General features: G+C 45.9%; 1 protein-coding gene across 2 annotated transcripts in view; it reads right to left on the reverse strand.

Annotated features, from left to right (window-relative positions):
* Positions 1-19,483, reverse strand: part of SLCO3A1 (solute carrier organic anion transporter family member 3A1) — a 375,521-nt gene that overhangs the window by 35,628 nt on the left and 320,410 nt on the right. For both annotated transcript variants that reach the window (XM_061394315.1, XM_061394314.1), the window contains exons 5-7: positions 13,861-14,025; positions 5,590-5,788; positions 4,164-4,302 (exon numbers count right to left, since the gene is read on the reverse strand). In XM_061394315.1, the coding sequence (XP_061250299.1) occupies positions 4,164-4,302; positions 5,590-5,788; positions 13,861-14,025 (503 nt within the window). The remainder of the gene's footprint in view (positions 1-4,163; positions 4,303-5,589; positions 5,789-13,860; positions 14,026-19,483) is intronic.

Genomic DNA, 19,483 nt, shown 5'->3' on the forward strand with positions numbered 1-19,483 from the left:
AATGGGTAGCCACATCCCCTCCCTGCCATAGCACCTACTTGAGCTCCATTCAAACCAGTGCTCAATAAATCCCTGTGGCCTGGAGCGGGGCACAGATGAGTCGTCTATCCTTAGCCCTCCACAAGCTGCTGTGCCGGACTTGTACTGCCTTTGAACATTCCACTGGTGGCTGACAGAAACCTTTTTCTAAGTCAATTATTCAGTACATCAGAAGGATACAACTTCCAGCAGTCAATCAGCAGCTCCCAACATGCTTTCTGTTGGAATAATTACTTCTGAGAGTGAAAGGGACAGAAACAATCTGGACAATATATTCCTGCCAAAGGAAGCTTAGAAAATTAAGTTGCCATCTTTTCCGTCACCCCTCCTGGGCACGTGCAATGAGAATTAGAAATTGTATATTAAATGCAATTCTGGAAACTTCCATTGCTATCACTCAAGGAGAAATGAGATCAGACAATAAAAAACAAAACCTCAAACCAGGGCAGGAAGGAAAGTCTCATATCAGGAAACCACTAACAGAACCAGATCTCCTAACAATCAGAATGATTTCGTCGGTGATTTATTCACGTCTAATCGAGTTAGGGGGGATTTTCACAAGCCTGGATGGAAGCTGTCAAGTGGGGAAAGACAAGCACAGATGAGGTATTCGGTATTGAAATCTACAGTGGCCAGCCTACCTGCCTGCCAGTTGTAGTATTAACACCTGAGTTTCTCTGGGGCATGCTGAGGTTGGCACAGTCTCCAGCCAGGCATGCAGGAAGCCCAGGGCCTTTATCAGAGCTGTGGCTAACACTGGGAGTGCAAGGGTCCACAGCAGAACCTCATCTATGGATGTGGGTGCCTAGTGATGGGCAAGTGATGGAGATGCAGGTGAACATGGGCCGTGCGGTCTGGTGGAGGGGGGCCACCCTGCTGGGAGAGCAGGTGTTGAGGCTTCTGAGGGGACTGGCCGGGGGCGGGGAGCGGGGTGGTCAGTGCAGCCTCGGAAGCAGGGAGGAGGTGCGAGGAGGCTTCTCAGCTGTGGATAAGGATGTGTTAAGGACTGTCAAGGGCTTAGGGGAAGACCTGCCCTGATAAATAGCATGCACAGAGGTCCAGAGGTGAAAGAGAGCTGGGAACGCAGGGGGCACCCCAAGAAGCCTGACTGCGTCAGCGGTTCTTCAAGAGTGGGATGGAGTGGGGAGGCTGAGGTTGGAGAGGCAGCAGGGTCAGATTGTGAAGGCAGAACCCCGACTGAGGGGCGCACACGTGGAAAGCTCCTTTGAACTGGCGGAAAAGGCAGGCATACTAAAGAGAGAAGTCAGAGGGCGAGGGAAGACAGTGAGACTGCCGTGCAGCAGACCCTGCGTTTCAATGCCGGCGCCACCACGGTCTATGTGACCTCGGGCAAGGATTCCTCTGTAATCAGGGGATAACACCTCCTTCCAAGGTTGTTGTGAGGATAAGTGAGACAATACACACGGGACTGGGGGTACAGGTGACGGAATGGCTGTGCCCACACTGGGAGAGGACTCCAGCGGATGCAGGTGGAAAAAATACGAAAGGGGGAAAGAGGGATGAAGAAACCTCTAGCTTGAGGAAGAGTTTTCGGAGGGAGCTTGCAGACAAGAAGGGGCGAGGAAGAGGGAGTAAACATCCCAGGAATATAATCCACCCTTTTGGCATTTTCTCAGAATTCTTGAAAGTATTTTGAAATTGCTTTTTGCTCCTTTTTGGTTGACAGCCTGAGATTCCTCTGATCTGGGACCACGAGTGACCTGTGAAAGGCCCTGTCACCTGGCCCACACAGGCTCTCAGAGGAGCTTGCCAGTGTTGCAAGTTTCAGGGTTGTGGTTATTTTTAGGGCTGAACTGTCACAAAAGCCCCTTTCCAGGGTACGCATAGCTCTGTGACCCGAAAGCCCTCGTCCACCCACTGGAAGACAAGGCATCCAGAGACCTGCCTCTGTGGGGGGAGTGTGACTCCCACCCTAGCCCTGGGACTTTCTCATTCTCTGCCTGGTCATTGCAGGGGGGTATCACCTCTCTGCATTGCCTGCCCCCCAGCAGACAATATGAGGCCTCTCATACTGTCAAGAAGAGGCAGGTGTCTGGGAAATAAACGATATATGTCCAGAGGGAATCGGAGACGCTTGCCCTCTGTTGATAATTGCATTCCACAGCTTGCTGCTTCAGCAGCCAGAAGCAAACCCGGGCCTGATTAAGCTCTTATTCAATAAGCCCCTCGTCCTGGGAAGAACAGGAGACACACATTTTTTAGACCTTTTTTTGGTCAGAGAATGCTCTGGAACAGACTGCTTTGGTCTCAGGACACAAGCCTATACTGAGTCAATGTCATTCTCATCACAGCACAGTAACCAAACTTGATTTATAATATAGCTTTTAGATATTAAAGTGTTAATGAAATTGTTGTCATGAAAAAGAATAGCTTGTACTTTTATTTTAACCATTCTCAAGGTCCCATCTCTTTTTAAAAATTCATTTCTACCTACTTAAGGAACTGCCTTATCGTCTACTTTAAAAAAATCGGTCCTTGCCCCCTCCACCTGAGGGTGATTTATTTTCTCTATAGAAAAATGTTAATAACTGGCCAAGAATCTAAATGTTAAATGTAAGGAAAAATGAGGTCTTTGGAAATGAAAACAAATGATACAGTTTTCTTCCTTCAAAGAAATAGCTGCTCCCAAAAGACAGACAGTAAGTAAAGGGGAGAAACAAATGATGTCAACTCTAAGTTCCTTGAAAGCAGCCACTCAAGCCATCTTGTCTTTCTTTCCATCTCTGCATCTCCAGACATTTACAGAACACTTGTGGGCGCCAGGGCTCACTTAGGAAACTCACAGGTCAGGGCAGATGACAAACCCTTTTAACAGATCACTGCAGTGAAATGAGAAAGGTGCCTCCAGGAGAGACAGGTACCAAGACTGCAGAGGCAAGAAGCTCAAAGATAAAGGACGGCAGGGATGGTTTCACAGAGAAGGGGGCATTTGAGTAGGGTACTGATGGGTGAGTAGGAGTTGTCAGACTGGAGGAAGAAGTAGGAAAAGACACAAGTTGTATGGGGAAAGTGGAATACCCAACCTGAAAGGAAGCACAGCTGAAGAGCATGGTGGAGGAAAGAGTGCCTAGACATTATCTTCTAACTGATCAGAAAGGGTCCGATGCAGTGTTACTTAGGAGCTGAACAACTGGCAGTCCAGTGGTTAGGACTCTGTGGTCTCACTGCTGGGCCTGGGTTCAGCCCCTAGTCTGGGAACTAAGATCCTGCCAGCCATGTGGCATGGCTGAAAACAAAACAATGAAATTCATTCTAGAATGCAAGGATGGTCCAATATTAGGAAACATATTTATACATCATGCTATGGACAGCAAGGAGATCAAACAATCAACACTAAATATTCATTAGAAGGACTGATGCTGAAGCTCCAATATTTTGACCACCTGATGCAAAGAGCGGGGTGTGGGCGCAGAAGGGCAGGTACAAGGTGGGATCAGCAGGACTAGGTGACCAGTCCCGTAGTCTCAGGTTTTCACGCAGAGAGTGTGGAAAGTTGCATGCAGGTTAAGAATCAACTGTATAATTCATGTTGAGAAGGAAAAACCCCCAAAACAAATACAAGAACAAAAAAGCAAACCAAAAGAAATGGTAGTGGCAAGATGGAAAAAGGTGGGAGGCATCTAGCTGAGAAGATAAAGGCAAAGGAAATCGAGTACAGAAGATGTTGAATTAGCGTTGCATAGTCTCAGGTACGGAAGAGGTCTTCCCGGATAAATGGTTCTAACCTTTCTTTCCATACTTCTGTTGATGGGGAACTCATTACCTGTGGTGTCATCATATTCCTAGCTTTGAACCATAATCTTTTCCTCTGGATCCATACAGCTTCCTTTGAATGTTTACTCTCTGTTAAAATTGCTCAATGACACTTTTGGAAACCTATTTGATTTAGCATGAAGCAGCTGGATGGCCTGGCAGGCCTCCCATCCTTCTGATGGAGAATTCTCCACCAGAGCAAGGCACAGGCTGAGACAATTCACAAGGCAGGGACACAAACCACAGGACACATGTGGTTGCCCACTCTTACCCCTGACCTGGGGTTTTAAGCTACTCTGGCTGTCTGTGCTCCCCTGCCCCATCCCATCCCATCAGAAAATCAGCAATACCGTGCTGTTGCAGCCAGCAAAGCAGGCAGACAGGTAGGTGATGCCGTCCGCCCCGCACACTGGAGTGAAGGAATCGGTTTGGCATTCACAGTTTTTATTGCAGGACGAGTAGGGGTCCAGGGCCGAGCCAGGCGTTGAGCTGGAACAGAGAGGACAGGTGGAATCCATCAGAGAAAGGTCGTCTTCTTCTGGATCCCCATTGACAGCCCCCTGCCCTCTGGGGTCACAGTGGCCACTGTGGCCATGGTAAAGGGAAGGAAGGACGCTGGTGTTTGGACTGTGTGTGGATATACAGAGGATGCCTTGGCCAGTGTGCTTCCATCCTGCCTGTCTGACCTCGCAGGGTGGCAGACAAGCCTGGCTCAGTCTGACTTAATGTCACGAGAAAGCCTGGTGGCCTGCTTGGAGGAGGAGACTTGTGTGGAGAGGAACTGGTATCCTGTGGCCCAACCATGCTGCAGCCCTGATGCTCCAGACTGGAGTCCCGGGGAGATGCAGAGGCTCACGTAGAAAAAGGAACAGCCATTGGTACTGGATTTTCCAGGCAAGAGTACTGGAGTGGGGTGCCATTGCCTTCTCCAACGGGATATATAAGGACTCTCCAAAATGCCTTCTAAGGACAGGACTCATTCAGCTTCAGTTCAAAGTCTTGGGATAATAGATAGGAAATAAGATGTCCTGTAAGAGCTAAATTCCTTCCTTTCTTCCCTCCCTTCTCTCCTCCTCACCCCCCACACTTAACATGGGTTGGACCCTGAGATTACTATGTGAGTCTAAGGATAGCTTCTTATTGTTTAAGGAACTGTTGAAGTCTCTTCTATTTTATGGACTTCCTTGGTGACTCAGACTGTAAGAATTCACCCGCAATGCAACAGACCTGGGTTCGACCCCTGGGTTGGGAAGATCTGGAGAAGGAAATGGCAACCCATTCCAGCATTCTTGCCTGGAGAACCCCCATGGACAGAGGAGCCTGGCGGGCTATAATCCTTGGGGTTGCAGAGTCAGACACGACTGAGCTACTAACACACATGCATACTTCTCTCTTGTATTATAAGCTGAATTTTAAAATAAAACCTATTTTTAATTTTCTATCTTCACCTAATTCCTAAAATCAAATGCCAAACATAGGCACTTGAGTCCTCTGGGGAGTGAGCGTCTGCCTGTCTCCCCAGTGCTCCCCTGGCCATCCTGGGAGACAGCCTTTAAATGGAATTCTGTCCTCTCCACCCAGAAGGTTCACATATATCCTTCAACACTGGGTGGAAGATGCAGAGGCATCATCAACTTCCAGGTCAGGGTCACTAGGGATGAAGCAGGCTCCATTAACCTACCCCGGAGAGAGGGTCTTGGCATCCCTGGGCAGGCATGGGATGGTGGGGCGGGTGTGTGTGTATGTGTGTGTGTGTGTGACCTTTCTGAGACTTACGAGTTTCCATAGGGAACAGTAACCCCAGCCACGGGGCCTGTGTCACAGCCCAGGAAGAGGAAGGAGACGTAGCAAGCGGTGGACACCAGGTTGACGAGCATGGCCATCCGAATGGCCCCAAGGGCAGACAGGCTGAGCTTCTTCACCAGGAGACCGCCCAGGAAGATGCCCAGACAGGCACACGGGATCGCAGTCATCCCTGGAGCAGAGCAGAGGGGCGGGAACCATTAGCCAGGGGAGCAGGGCCAGTCAACGCAGACACTGGGCACCAGCCCCGAGGCTGGGCCCTGCGTGAACAGAATCCCCCGTGACAATACTGCAGTGCCACTTCCTCCCCTGTACCCCGAAGTCTCTGCTTACAGCCTCATTTCTACCTACCCTCAAGGAGCCCACAGATAACTGGGGGCACACAGGCACGTAAAAACTCACAGTGATGAGGCATGTAAGTCATACACCTCTCATGCTAAGCGGGGAACCCTCATGGGAAACAGCCCCAGCTGGTGTGAGAACAACTGACAGACAGGGCAGATGGGCTGAGAAACACACGTGCGTGTTAGCAATGTGCCCTCTGTGTGTTTCCCAGGTGGTGTGGGAAAGAGGGCTCAAGGTCAACTGGGGATTTTCTCTTCTTCAGGCAAAGAAGGGTCTGGAGGTTGTTTAAACAGAGGCCTCAGAACTCACCAACCTAGAGAGAGACAGTGTTTTAACCAGCCCCGCAACTTCTCAGTAAGTAGCATTGATCAAATCAATACATTTTGTAGCTCCTGGTGAGTAATTGGCATACATTTTTACCTCCCTCCCCAACACCTTCTTAGAGCTATCTGAAAGGCAGCAGGACCATAAACCTGCTATTTCTGATTCTCAGAGACTCAGGGCATCTTAGGAGGACCAAAGGATCCTAGGAGTTCCAATCTCGTTTGGTTTTGTTCTTATTCGTTTCATCTAAACTCAGCTTTAAACTATTGCATGTCATTTATCCACCATGTAGATGTGCATGGCCAATTTTCCAGTTTAGGCTGCCTCTTGCTTGCCAATCAACAGACCTCTAGGTCAATTGACTACATCAATCAGCTGGTATGTGCTAAAGGAATGCAAATTAATTTTAATATTCGGGTGAGAAAAGCATAATCAGGGAGGCTGAGCTCTGCAAAGAAAATAGCACAAGTCAGATTTTAAGAAAAACACAGTATTTTTGTATTATTTGATGTTCTTGGATTGTCTGCGCTTGGTTCTTTCTCATCCTGGTACAGACATGATCTTCAGGACCTCACCCCTACTTGCCTGTCTCTCCCCCATGCCATAGTGACTCCCCAACCATACCCAATTCTCTTCTCTCCCCTTGGAACAGACCAAATCCATTCAAGCCCCTAGTCTCTGCACTTGCTGATTCTTCTATAACATTCTGTTGTTGTTTTAGTTGCTAAGTCATGTCTGACTCCTTGTGACCCTATGGACTGTAGCCCACCAGGCTCCTCTGTCCATGGGATTCTCCAGGAAACAATACTGGAGTGGGTTGCCATTCCCTTCTCCAGGGGATCTTTCAACCCAGGGATCAAACTTGTGTCCCCTGCACTGGCAGGCGAATTCTTTACTGCTGAGCCACCAGGGGAGCTCCCAGGACATTCTTACCCTATGCCTTTACCTGGCTGGGCCCTATCCTCACAGGGAGCCCAGGCCACCCCACCTAGAGTGACCCAGCAGCCCGTCTGAGGTTCCTTACTGTTTCCTGCCACGTTTCATTGTTTGCATGGCTCTCCTCATTATGGAAGCTGCCTCAGACATTTCTGGTTTTCCGGTTTCTTGTTCTCTCTCCCCCTACTAAGATGCAGCTTCCCCAAGGACTGTTCCATCCTGTTCAGTGCCTGGGCACTTGGGAACTATTTTCTGGATGAACGAAAGACCGAGCAGATTGCATCTGTGTCAGTGAACACCGATGACCACAGCCCACGCCCAGAGAGCAGGCTGTGTTCCGTTCCATTTTCCATCAAAGGCGGCGGGGAGCAGCCCCTGGTGATGATGGTAACTATGGCAATAACAGGCTTTGGGCACCTTCTCTCCAAGCCATCATCCACCTCCCCTCTCCCTCCCTGATGTGTATGAAGCCTTAGCATGCGGGCGGTTATCAGAACTTCCCCCAAAACTCCATCCTCATTATCTTAGCCTATGCAGATTGAGTCCTTTTTATCTTCATGCATAAATCAAGGCCATCAGCCCTTAATCATCTGTGCTGCTCTTCTTGGAACTCTGCCCCATCTACTGATGACTTTGCGGGTGGCCCAGAGACAGCACTGATGGCCCGGGATGATGGCAGGGGGTTCCTCCCTGAGGTCTGCGGGAGCTACTGATGAAGGCCTCTGGGACACGAGCCTTGCCCTAGGCTTCTGTGGCCTCTCTCTGTCCCCTCAGGGCCCCCTGTCAGCCCCTCCCGCAGCCAACCCTCCAGATGCCATGGGCAGGGCACAGGGAGAGGGTACATGTCCTGCCTGCCTGGACTGCCAGACGGACGGACAGACCGACAGATGGCCACCAGGCTGCCTCTCTCTGGGCCAAGTGCTCTAACAGACAGAGTCACTGAGACAGAGACAGATGTAGGAAAGCGAGATTGATTTTTGCCTTCTGCCCTGAAGACTATTGATTTGTTGATAGGAAACTCTAGGAATCTGTTCTGAACTAGAACAGAGCCCCAACTTTGAAGCAAATGTAATCAAAATGTAAGAAGCTGCAGTCAAGAAATCAGGAAGTGAGAAAGAAAGTCTTTGGGTGCTGGAGGGCTAAACCAGAGAGATTGTAGGCATAAAGGAGAAGTTATAACTTTAATTACAGAGATACTTTTTTTAAAAATATAAATTTATTTATTTTAATTGGAGGCTAATTACTTTACAATATTGTATTGGTTTTGCCATACATCAACATGAATCTGCCATGGGTGTACACGTGTTCCCCTTCCTGAACCCCCCTCTCACCTCCCTCCCCATACCATCCCCTGGGTCTACAGAGACACTTTTCACCCTATCTCTGTCAGATGGGTACTAAGGGCTGACTGCATTTTGCTAATATCTCTTGGAAGAAAGTACTTATAAAAGAGTGGATGGTAAAGAGTTATTAGTAAGAAAAAGAAAAACATCAGCTTTGTGCTGCTCTGGCAGCCCCCAGGGAGAGGTGCCGGGGTCTGGCCACATCCTTGTTGGTAGGGTTTTAATTTTTGTTTTTAATTTGATACCTTATGTTCTGTGACGTGCACAAGATTAAGGGAACCTGATGACTTGTTGCATCTGTACACATCCTTGTATTAAAACATTTCCAGCAGCCTCAGGGGTTCCCTGCTGTCCTCATTCTCCCAAAGTCCAAGAGTAACTATCATTCTGGCCTCTATTACTTTAATTAATTTTTCCATTAAAAAAAGTATTTATTTTCCTTATTTTGGGTTGCACTGGGTCTCTGCTGCTGCGTGGCGTTCTCCAGTTGTAGAGAGTGGGAGGCTGCTCCCTAGCTGTGGTGCACGGGCTTCTCACTGCAGCGGCTCCCCTTGCAGCAGATCACAGGGTCTGGGTTCACAAGCTTCCATAGTTGTGGCTCCAGGGCTCTACCATGTAGCCTCAGCAGTTGTGGTGCACAGGCTTAAAGCTGCTTCACAGCATGTGCAATCTTCCTGGACCAGGGATCAAACCCGGGTCCCCTGCATCTGCAGGTGGACTCATCCATCGTACCAACAGGGAAGTCAAACTTTTCCTCTTTCTAACTCTTATTAATGTGATTCTTTTGAGTCTGACATCTTTTGACTGTCCCAGATCCATCCACATGGAAGTATATATACAAGCTCTTGCTTTCTTATGCTGTGTGGCAGTCCACTGTATGAATATTCTATAATTTATTTACCCATTCTACTAACTGATAGATATTTGGACTGTTTCCAGTTTGGGGGTTTATGCATAAGGCTGTTTTAGATACTGTTACCTATGTGTATATATTATGTTTAGTTGTGAAGTCCTGTCCGACTATTGTGACCCCATGGACTGTACCCTGCAGGGTCCTCTGTCCATGAGATTCTACCAGGCAAGAATACTGGAGTGAGTTGCCATTTCCTTCTCCAGGGGATCTTCCCAACCCAGATATCGAACCCAGGTCTCCTGCATTGAAGGCAGATTCTTTCCCAACTGAGCTGTTACCTAAGCATATATAAATAAGTGGACCTAAACACTCATTTCTGTTGGGTTATACCCAGAAGTGGAATGTTGGATCCCAGAGTAAGCACATGCTTTCAGCTTTCGTAGGCACTGCCAAAGAATTTTTCTCACCAGCAGCATACGAGAGTTCCAGTGGCTCCACCTTCTCACCAACGCTTGGTGCTGTTGGTCTGGTGGACGTGGACTAGCATTTCATTGTTCACATGTGTTTTCCTGGTGACTCATGTTGGGTCAGCACCCTCACATGGGTTTACTGGCCAGTTTGTACAGGAAACATTAAAGAAGAAGATCAGAAAATATCACCTTGCCCATTCCTCTCAGGACATGATCTACTCCTACTTCAGTTCAGTTCAGTTGAGTTGCTCAGTCATGTCCGACTCTTTGCGACCCCATGAATCGCAGCACGCCAGGCCTCCCTGTCCATCACCAACTCCCGGAATTCATTCAAACTCATGTCCATTGAGTCAGTGATGCCACCAGCCATCTCATCCTCTGTCGTCCCTTTCTCCTCCTGCCCCCAATCCCTCCCAGCATCAGGCTCTTTTCCAATGAGTTAACTCTTCGCATGAGGTGGCCAAAGTACTGGAGTTTCAGCTCTAGCATCAGTCCTTCCAATGAACACCCAGGACTGATCTCCTTCAGAATGGACTGGTTGGATCTCCTTGCAGTCCAAGGGACTCTCAAGAGACTTCTCCAACACCACAGTTCAAAAGCATCAATTCTTCGGCACTTAGCCTTCTTCACAGTCCAACTCTCACATCCATACATGACCACTGGAAAAACCATAGCCTTGACTAGACGGACCTTTGTTGGCAAAGTAATGTCTCTGCTTTTGAATATGCTGTCTAGGTTGGTCATAACTTTCCTTCCAAGGAGTAAGCATCTGTTAATTTCATGGCTGCAATCACCATCTGCAGTGATTTTGGAGCCCCCCAAAATAAAGTCTGACACTGTTTCCCCATCTATTTCCTATGAAGTGATGGGATCAGATGCCATGATCTTAGTTTTCTGAATGTTGAGCTTTAAGCTAACTTTTCCCTCTCCACTTTCACTTTCATCAAGAGACTTTTTAGTTCCTCTTCACTTTCTGCCATAAGAGTGGTGTCATCTGCATATCTGAGGTTATTGATATTTCTCCCAGCAATCTTGATTCCAGCTTGTGCTTCTTCCAGCCCAGCATTTCTCATGATGTACTCTGCATAGAAGTTAAATAAGCAGGGTGACAATATACAGCCTTGACGTACTCCTTTTCCTATTTGGAACCAGTCTGTTGTTCCATGTCCAGTTCTAACTGTTGCTTCCTGACCTGCATATAGGTTTCTCAAGAGGCAGGTCAGGTGGTCTAGTATTTCCATCTCTTTCAGAATTTTCCACAGTTTATTGTAATCCACACAGTCAAAGGCTTTGGCATAGTCAATAAAGCATAAATAGATGTTTTTCTGGAACTCTCTTGCTTTTTCCATGATCCAGCGGATGTTGGCAATTTGGTCTCTGGTTCCTCTGCCTTTTCTAAAATCAGCTTGAACATCAGGAAGTTCACGGTTCACGTATTGCTGAAGCCTGGCTTGGAGAATTTTGAGCATTACTTTACTAGCGTGTGAGATGAGTGCAATTGTGCGGTAGTTTGAACATTCTTTGGCATTGCCTTTCTTTGAGGTTGGAATGAAAACTGACCTTTTCCAGTCCTGTGGCCACTGCTGAGTTTTCCAAATTTGCTGGCATATTGACTGCAGCAGTTTCATAGCATCATCTTTCAGGATTTGAAATAGCTCCACTGGAATTCCATCACCTCCACTAGCTTTGTTCGTCGTGATGCTTTCTAAGGTCCACTTGACTTCACATGCCAGGATGTCTGGCTCTAGGTGAGTGATCACACCATCGTGATTATCTTGGTTGTGAAGATCTTTTTTGTACAGTTCTTCTGTGTATTCTTGCCACCTCTGCCTCTTCTTAATATCTTCTGCTTCTGTTAGGTCCATACCATTTCTGTCCTTTATCGAGCCCATCTTTGCATGAAATGTTCCTTTGGTATCTCTGATTTTCTTGAAGAGATCCCTAGTCTTTCCCATTCTGTTGTTTTCCTCTATTTCTTTGCATTGATCGCTGAAGAAGGCTTTCTTATCTCTTCTTGCTATTCTTTGGAACTCTGCATTCAGATGCTTATATCTTTCCTTTTCTCCTTTGCTTTTCGCTTCTCTTCTTTTCACTTCTCTTCTTTTCACAGCTTTTTGTAAGGCCTCCCCAAACAGCCATTTTGCTTTTTTGCATTTCTTTTCCATGGGGATGGTCTTGATCCCTGTCTCCTGTACAATGTCATGAACCTCTGTCCATAGTTCATCAGGCACTCTATCTATCAGATCTAGTCCCTTAAATCTATTTCTCACTTCCACTGTATAATCATAAGGGATTTAAGTCATACCTGAATGGTCTAGTGGTTTTCTGCCAGGGGCGGAGCCTGGCAGTTTTCCCTACTTTCCAGAAGATAATTCCATGGGGAGGGAGTGGTCTCAACTTTCAGACTGGACTTGTCACATTCTCAGGGATCATCCTCATATCTCTTTCCTTCTCTGTACTTTCTGAAACAGATGAGCTCTTCCATCAAACACTGTCTACCGCATTCCCTCTCTTTTCTGCACATCGCCTCTGCTGGCTTTTTCCCCTCTGCTTAGATACCTGCTCAAGTCCTTCCTGCCACAATAGCAACTGTGTCTTAGCAACAGTACCATTACTCCAATCCCTTGATGGCAACACACATCACCCACCATGTCTCCACTCCTTCCTTCCACTGCTAAGCTTGGGGAAGTGCCATGCAGTCACCAGCTATTCTTTCCCTCCTCTGGGCTGCTCCTCACACCACAACACAGGCTCACCCGGTGCAGCTTCAAAGACACGGCCCTGACATAGGCTGAAAGACATCCTGCTTCTTGAAGGGACCTAAGGCATGTGAGGTTGCATCACACATGGACACTCTCACTGCTGATGGCTTCTTTCTTGGAGTCATCTCTTCCTTGATGCCCCGTGATGCACGAGTTTCTTTGCGGAGATGCTTCTGTGGCCTCCTCTATTTCCTCATGGGTGGTGTTTCACTCTTCTATTTCTACACAATATCCTTCTGTAAATTCCACTCCCGTGTCCTCAGTGACCATGCACACACTGATGCAATCCACATCTCCCTCTCCAGTCCTCAACCACGCACAGGACATCACGTGGATACATCACGGCCATCTCACACTCAAAACTTCACGTCTGAACTCACAGCCTTCCCTACAGATCTGATTCTTTTCTGACACTTTCAGGCTTCACAAATGGTACCACCCCCTGTCTGAGCCAGAAACCTGGAAGTCATTTTTGACCCTTCCCTCTCCTTGTGCTGTGAGATCACGTTCCCTATCAGGTATAAGTAATCCTGCTTCTCATGAGTGGAAACTGGTTCTCTTTAGCAGGCCAACTCCAAAGGACTGGAGGCAGATGTCTGTGGTTTACTGTTGAGAAGATTGGTAAGGCACACTTGAGCTCGGGGAGCAGGAGTGTTATGATCTATTTTATATCTGCCATGGGCACAAAAATGGAGGAGAGCAAATGGCTTCTAACCTCTATATCTGTTGACCGTGGTTTCATGTTGCTGAGAATATTCTTGCTTTTTTAAGCTCCTGATCAAACCCTACAGGATTGGCCAAAAAGTTCATTTGGGTTTTTCCATCACATCTTATGGACAGAATGATCTTTTTGGTCAACCCAGTACTAATCTTTCAAGATCCATCTTGATTCCCCTCTTTGTTCATCACATCTTCCCCCTAATTCTCCAGTTTACACCAATTTATGGACTTCCTGGCCTGTCACAATGCTTCCTATGCACATTTTATATTTTAGCTCTTTATTATCATGTACTTTAAGCAACTGCTTCAAGCGGGTAAATCTTACTCCAAGTAAATACTCTGAAATTCTTCTGCACACAGACCACATGTATATTCTGCTACAGGAGCAGCATGGTCTGGGCTGTTTGACTGGTCTCAGCAATGCCTATGGTATTACAAGCACTGGCAGCCTCCCTGTGTGGGGCAGGGGCGGGTGGGTGACACAGACTCACCTAGCAGCTGGTTGGCAGAAGAGGTGGTGAGGTTAAACTGCTGCTCCAGATACTTTCCCAAGAAGGCAGCGAAGCCAGCCACCACTGCAATCTCCATGCAGGCGGCCAGGATGATACAGGTAAACACAGGGTTTGAGAGCAGGTGCTTGGTGACCTTGGGGATCACTGCAGGGAGAGAAGCAGATGACCAAGGTCATAGATACTGCACTCCCAGGCCTTCTGCCCCCGAGGTCCCACTTCGACCCATCCCAGTAAACAGCACCTGGTTGCTTAGGCCGAGGCCTATAATCTGTAAGTCAGCCATAATTGTGAAAACTCTGGCTTCAAAATACACGCTAATATTTTCTCAAGTAAACTGAAAACTACTAAAGCAGGAAAAACCACACAATGTCTTTTTTTTTTTTTTTAACAGCACACTGGAAACACTATTTTATAAGCCTTTCAAAAATTTTTATTTCTATCCAACATATACAAAGAAGCATTTGGGGTTTGTTTCGTAAAAGGTAAAATATAACTTAATTATATATTATAAATATATTATAAATGCATTAATTATGTTACATCAGTATATCTAAGTTATATATAGATACATTATATTTTATTTTCTTGGGCTCTGAAATCACTGTGGATGATGATTGAAGCCATGAAATTTAAAGAAGCTTGCTCCTTGGAAGAAAAGCTGTAACAAACCTAGACAGTATATTAAAAAGCAGAAACATCACTTTGCTGACAAGGTCCCTATAGTCAAAGCTATGGTTTTTCTAGTAGTCATGTATGGATGTGAGAGTTGGACCATAAAGTAGGCTGAGTACCGAAGAATTGATGCTTTCTAATTGTGGTCCTGGAGAAGACTCTTGAGAGTCCCTTGGATTGCCAAGAGGTCAATCCAGTCAATTCTAAAGGAAATCAACCCTGAATATTCACTGGAAGAACTGATGCTAAAGCTGAACCTCCAGTACTTTGGCCACCTGATGCTAAGAGCCGACTTGTTGGAAAAGACCCTGATGCTGAGAAAGACTGAAGGCAGGAGGAGAACGGGATGACAGAGGATGAGATGGTTGGATGGCGTCACTGACTCAGTGGACACGAGTCTGAGTAAATTCCAGGAGACAGAGACAAACAGGGAAGTCGGATGTGTTACAGTGCATGAGGCTGCAAGGAGTTGGACATGACTTAGTGACTGAACGACAACAAAGTGGATATATCAATATACCTGTGATAAATATTTATAACTGCATGTGTTAAGAAAATATAATCTTTCTTTCAACAACTCATTTTATTTTTTATTTTACATTGGAGTATAGTTGATTTAAAATACTGTGTTAGTTTCAAGTATACAGCAAAGTGATTCAGTTATACATATACATGTATCTATTCTTTTAAAGATATGTTTAATCTTAACAGTTTCAAGAAAAATGAAATGTTAGTGTATGCATGTGCTTTTCTTAGTCACTCATTTGTGTCCAACTCTTTGTGACCCCATGGACTGTAGTCTCCCATGCTCCTCTGTCCATGGAATTTCCCAGGCAAGAATACTGAAGTGGGTTGCCATTTCCTACTCCAGTGAATATTCCCGACCCAGGAATCGAACCTGAGTCTCTTGCATCTCCTGTGATGGCAGACAGATTCTTTACTACTATGCCACCCGGGAAGCCCAGTGTATGCATATGCATATATATGTGTGTGTGTGTGGGTGTATTTCACATATATGTGTCTGTATGTATGTGTATATATATAATCCAACCTCTATCCTGCCCTTCCTTCTCACAACCATAGGTACCTGGCCACGCTTCCATGATCTCTCACATGGGGAAAACCAGGGTCTTCTTTACTACTTTTACTCTTGATCCAATACAGCCCTTCCCTCTACAGTAGCCAGAGGGACCAGCTGTAATCATTTTCCTATTCAGAACTCCAGAATGGCCCAAATCCACACATGGCACGATGGCCCACCGTCTGACCCTTGGCTGTCTGATCACACTTCTGATCACACCCCATCCTAGCTCTGGCCCCACCCCAGCTGGACCTGGTCCTCCCCCCCCAAGTCTGTGCACTGGGGGGTCTTCCCTCCATTGGGATGCACTGGTCCCAGATCTTTGCTCCATCTGTTCCTCCTTCCTCTGGTGGTCTTTCCTCATCACTCAAGGCAACCTAGAAGCTGCCCTGGTGCTCAGGGTTCAGATGAGGATTAACGGTAGGCAAAACTACTTTGTGGCTTGTTTACCACTTTAATTACCAATGGAACCGAAGCAGGTTTTTGTTGAGCTGGTTCGTTTCTATCTTATTGTATTATACTCTGTTTTTTAAGTATGTGGTTTCATAAACCACTGGGATTTCACTTTAATTCTGTGCTTTTACAAGTGAGAGATTTGGTATTCTTAATCCTTAGAAAGTAATCACGTTATTTGGATATTTTCAGCCATTAGAATTCTTGGTACAGGGTCTTTGACCAGATCTCTTCAGCTGTGGAGTGATGACATGTCCTGGCAATATGCAAGGGAGTCTGGGGATACCAGGACGTACCTATCATTTCAATATTTATTCTATTATTCAGATGTACACTTAGTAAAAAAAAAAGTTAAATAAAACTGATAAATCAAGTGTTTGGTTTCATGGCTACGATAACTTAGGATGATGCTAGGTTAAAACAAGTAGATTTAGGACTTCCCTGGTGGTCCAGTGGTTAAGAATCTCCCTGCCAGTGCAGGGGACATGGGCTCAATCCCTGGTCTGGGGAGATCCCACATACTGTGGAGCAGCTAAGCCCATGCACCCTAACTACTGAGCCCACGCTCTAGAGCCCCTGCTCTACAAAGGGAGAAGCCATTGCAATGAGAAGCTACATATCACAATAAAGAGTAGCCTCTGCTTGCCGCAACTAGAAGAAAAACAAACAGATTTACAGTTACTAAAAGAGAAGTCTTGTAAATAATGGTACAGCTGGTAAGGAGGTAAGGCAGAAATGTGTAAAAGTGGTATACCAGTGACAAGCTAGGGGACCTCTGTTCTCCCATAATCATAATAATGTGGAACACTTGGCTCATGGTATACTCGATCCCACCTGTGTGAACAGAAAAAGATAAAAGAGAGTTCCAAATGAAGCAGGTAACATCCCAAGTCTAGGAAAAACCAATCAGGGCCCATGGTCATACAAAATAAGCAGGTGAGCTGTGTCTAGCACTGCTCACCAAGGTGATGAATTAGCCAGCTGTCCTAAAGAAGAGAGCTAATTACACAGGCTCAATCTCATCTCCTAGGAGACAAAACCTCTAAATGGCCCAACTAATTAGAATAAAATAATAATAGAAGATACATAAGTTTTTAATAATGTTAACAGACATGCTCAATTAATCAAAATGACAGAACAATGGGTCAGAGACTGGCAGATACATACAACTTAAAACTTATCATTTCTGGGAAAGATACCAAGTTTCAAAAATGAAAATCTATATATAAGACAGGGACTTAAGGAGCCTTTGACATAATGAAAGGAACTTAGTTATTGGAATGGACTGAGCCAAATGATTGGAGGCTCAGAATCACCATGCACTGAGCAATCCAATTCTATATTCCAGGCGAGAAGCAATCAGACAATAACCGGAGCTGGTGGCCTCAGCTGTTCTGCAGTTGTTTCAGAAAGTGAAGTCACTCAGTCGTGTCTGACTCTTTGCGATCCCATGGACTCCTCCGTCCGTGGGATTCTCCAGGCAAGAATACTGGAGTGGGCTGCCATTTCCTTCTCCAGAAGATCTTCCCGACCCAGGAATCGAACCTGGGTCTCCCGTATTGCAGGCAGACGCTTTACCCTCTGAGAAACTACTAAAACCTTAGGAAGGCAACTCTTGGATTAAATAAATGCATGCACACACGTGCACAAAACAAAAACTTTAAAAAGGGTGTTGGTGGTTCAGCTGTGTCTGACTCTGCTGCCCCATGGACTTAAATCACCAGCCTCCCCTGCCTATGGAATTTTCCAGGCAAGAATACTGGAGTGGGTTGCCATTTTCTACTCTAGGGGATCTTCCCAACCCAGGGGTCACACCTGCATCTCTTCCATCTCCTGTATTGGCAGGTGGATTGTTTACCCCTAGCACCACCTGGGAAGCCCTTTAAAAAGAGTATGAAGAAGAATAAAGATAAGGGAAAACAACTTTGAATCCATGGTATTCATACAGCTACTTTATTCACATACCTACTTTACTGCAAGTGCACAGGCCTTTATGAGTGTGTTTTGTTCACCTTTTACATGATTTCAAACATTTATAATAATCTTTTTTCAAAAATGTCATTTTGAATAATTGTCTAGAAGAGGTTACACTTAAAATCTGTGTTTAAACGTTGGAAAATTTCCCTTTGTTAAATCCACATTGTTAAGTATTGTACAAATATTTAGAGCAATGTTGATTGCGTAACGTTTAAAAATGTGCACTGTTCAACAAAAATAAGAGATTGGGCATAAACAGAAGGTAACGAGGTAAGTATATGTCTTCATGAACAAAAACCCCTGGGATGTTAAGACTCCATCATCATAAATCACTGCTAACGAGTGAAGGCTGGTTTAACACATTGTGATGGTACAATGCATCTGTGACAAGGGATGGGTTGATTATGTCAAAAAGTACCAAGCCTCACAGAGAGTGGTATGGATTACATGAACAACCACAGTGCTTCCTTGTAATAAATGAATTTGGAAGCCCCCAGCTGTTCATGTTTTGGCAGGTAATAACACTGTTGCTCCATCACTGTAGTCTCTCAGCATTAAGGTATCTAAACTCTGGAAATACTGTTGACAATCAGTAAGCAGGTTGGTGACATTCTACGAAAACCATCCTTTGCCGTATATTTAATTGGAGGCTTCACTTTCCTGTTACTGTGAAGATTCTTTAGATCTGGGGACTTCCAAAGAAAAAGCACCACGGCCACACTTGTCCACAAATACTGCCACTGAGCTGACACCATCAATATGCAGCTGTGTTCTCTGGCTCAAAAATGACACCAATGAGAATTCAAGTTTGATCACATTATCTATTTGATGTTGTTCACTTGCAAGGTTGTGTCCAGCTGTTTGTGACTCCATTGACCGCAGTACACCAGGCTTCCCTGCCCTTCACCATCTACTGGAGTTTGCTCAAACTCATGTCCGTTGAGTCAGCAATGCCATCCAACCATCTCATCCTCTGTCATCCCCTTCTCCTCCCGCCTTCAGTCTTTCAGGATCTTTTCCAAAGAGTTGGCTCTCCACATCAGGTGGCCAAGGTACTGGAGCTTCAGCATCAGTCCTTCCAGTGAATCTTCAGGACTGATTTCCTTTAGGATTGACTGGTTTGATCTCCTTGCAGTCCAAGGGACCATAAAGAGCCTTCTCCAGCACCACAGTTCGAAAGCATCAATTCTTTGGTGCTCAACCTTCTTTATGATCCAAGTCTCACATCCATACAGGACTACTGGAAAGATCATAGCTTTAACTAGACAGATCTTTGTCAGCAAAGTGATGTCTCTGCCTTTTAATACTCGGTCTAGCTTTACTTCCAAGGAGCAAGGGTCTTTTAATTTAGTGTCTGCAGTCACTGACCACAGTGATTTTGGAGCCCAAGAAAATAAAGTCTGTCACTGTTTCCACTGT

This window comes from Bos javanicus, chromosome 21 (assembly GCF_032452875.1).
Source record: "Bos javanicus breed banteng chromosome 21, ARS-OSU_banteng_1.0, whole genome shotgun sequence".
NCBI classification, from domain to species: Eukaryota; Metazoa; Chordata; class Mammalia; order Artiodactyla; family Bovidae; genus Bos; species Bos javanicus.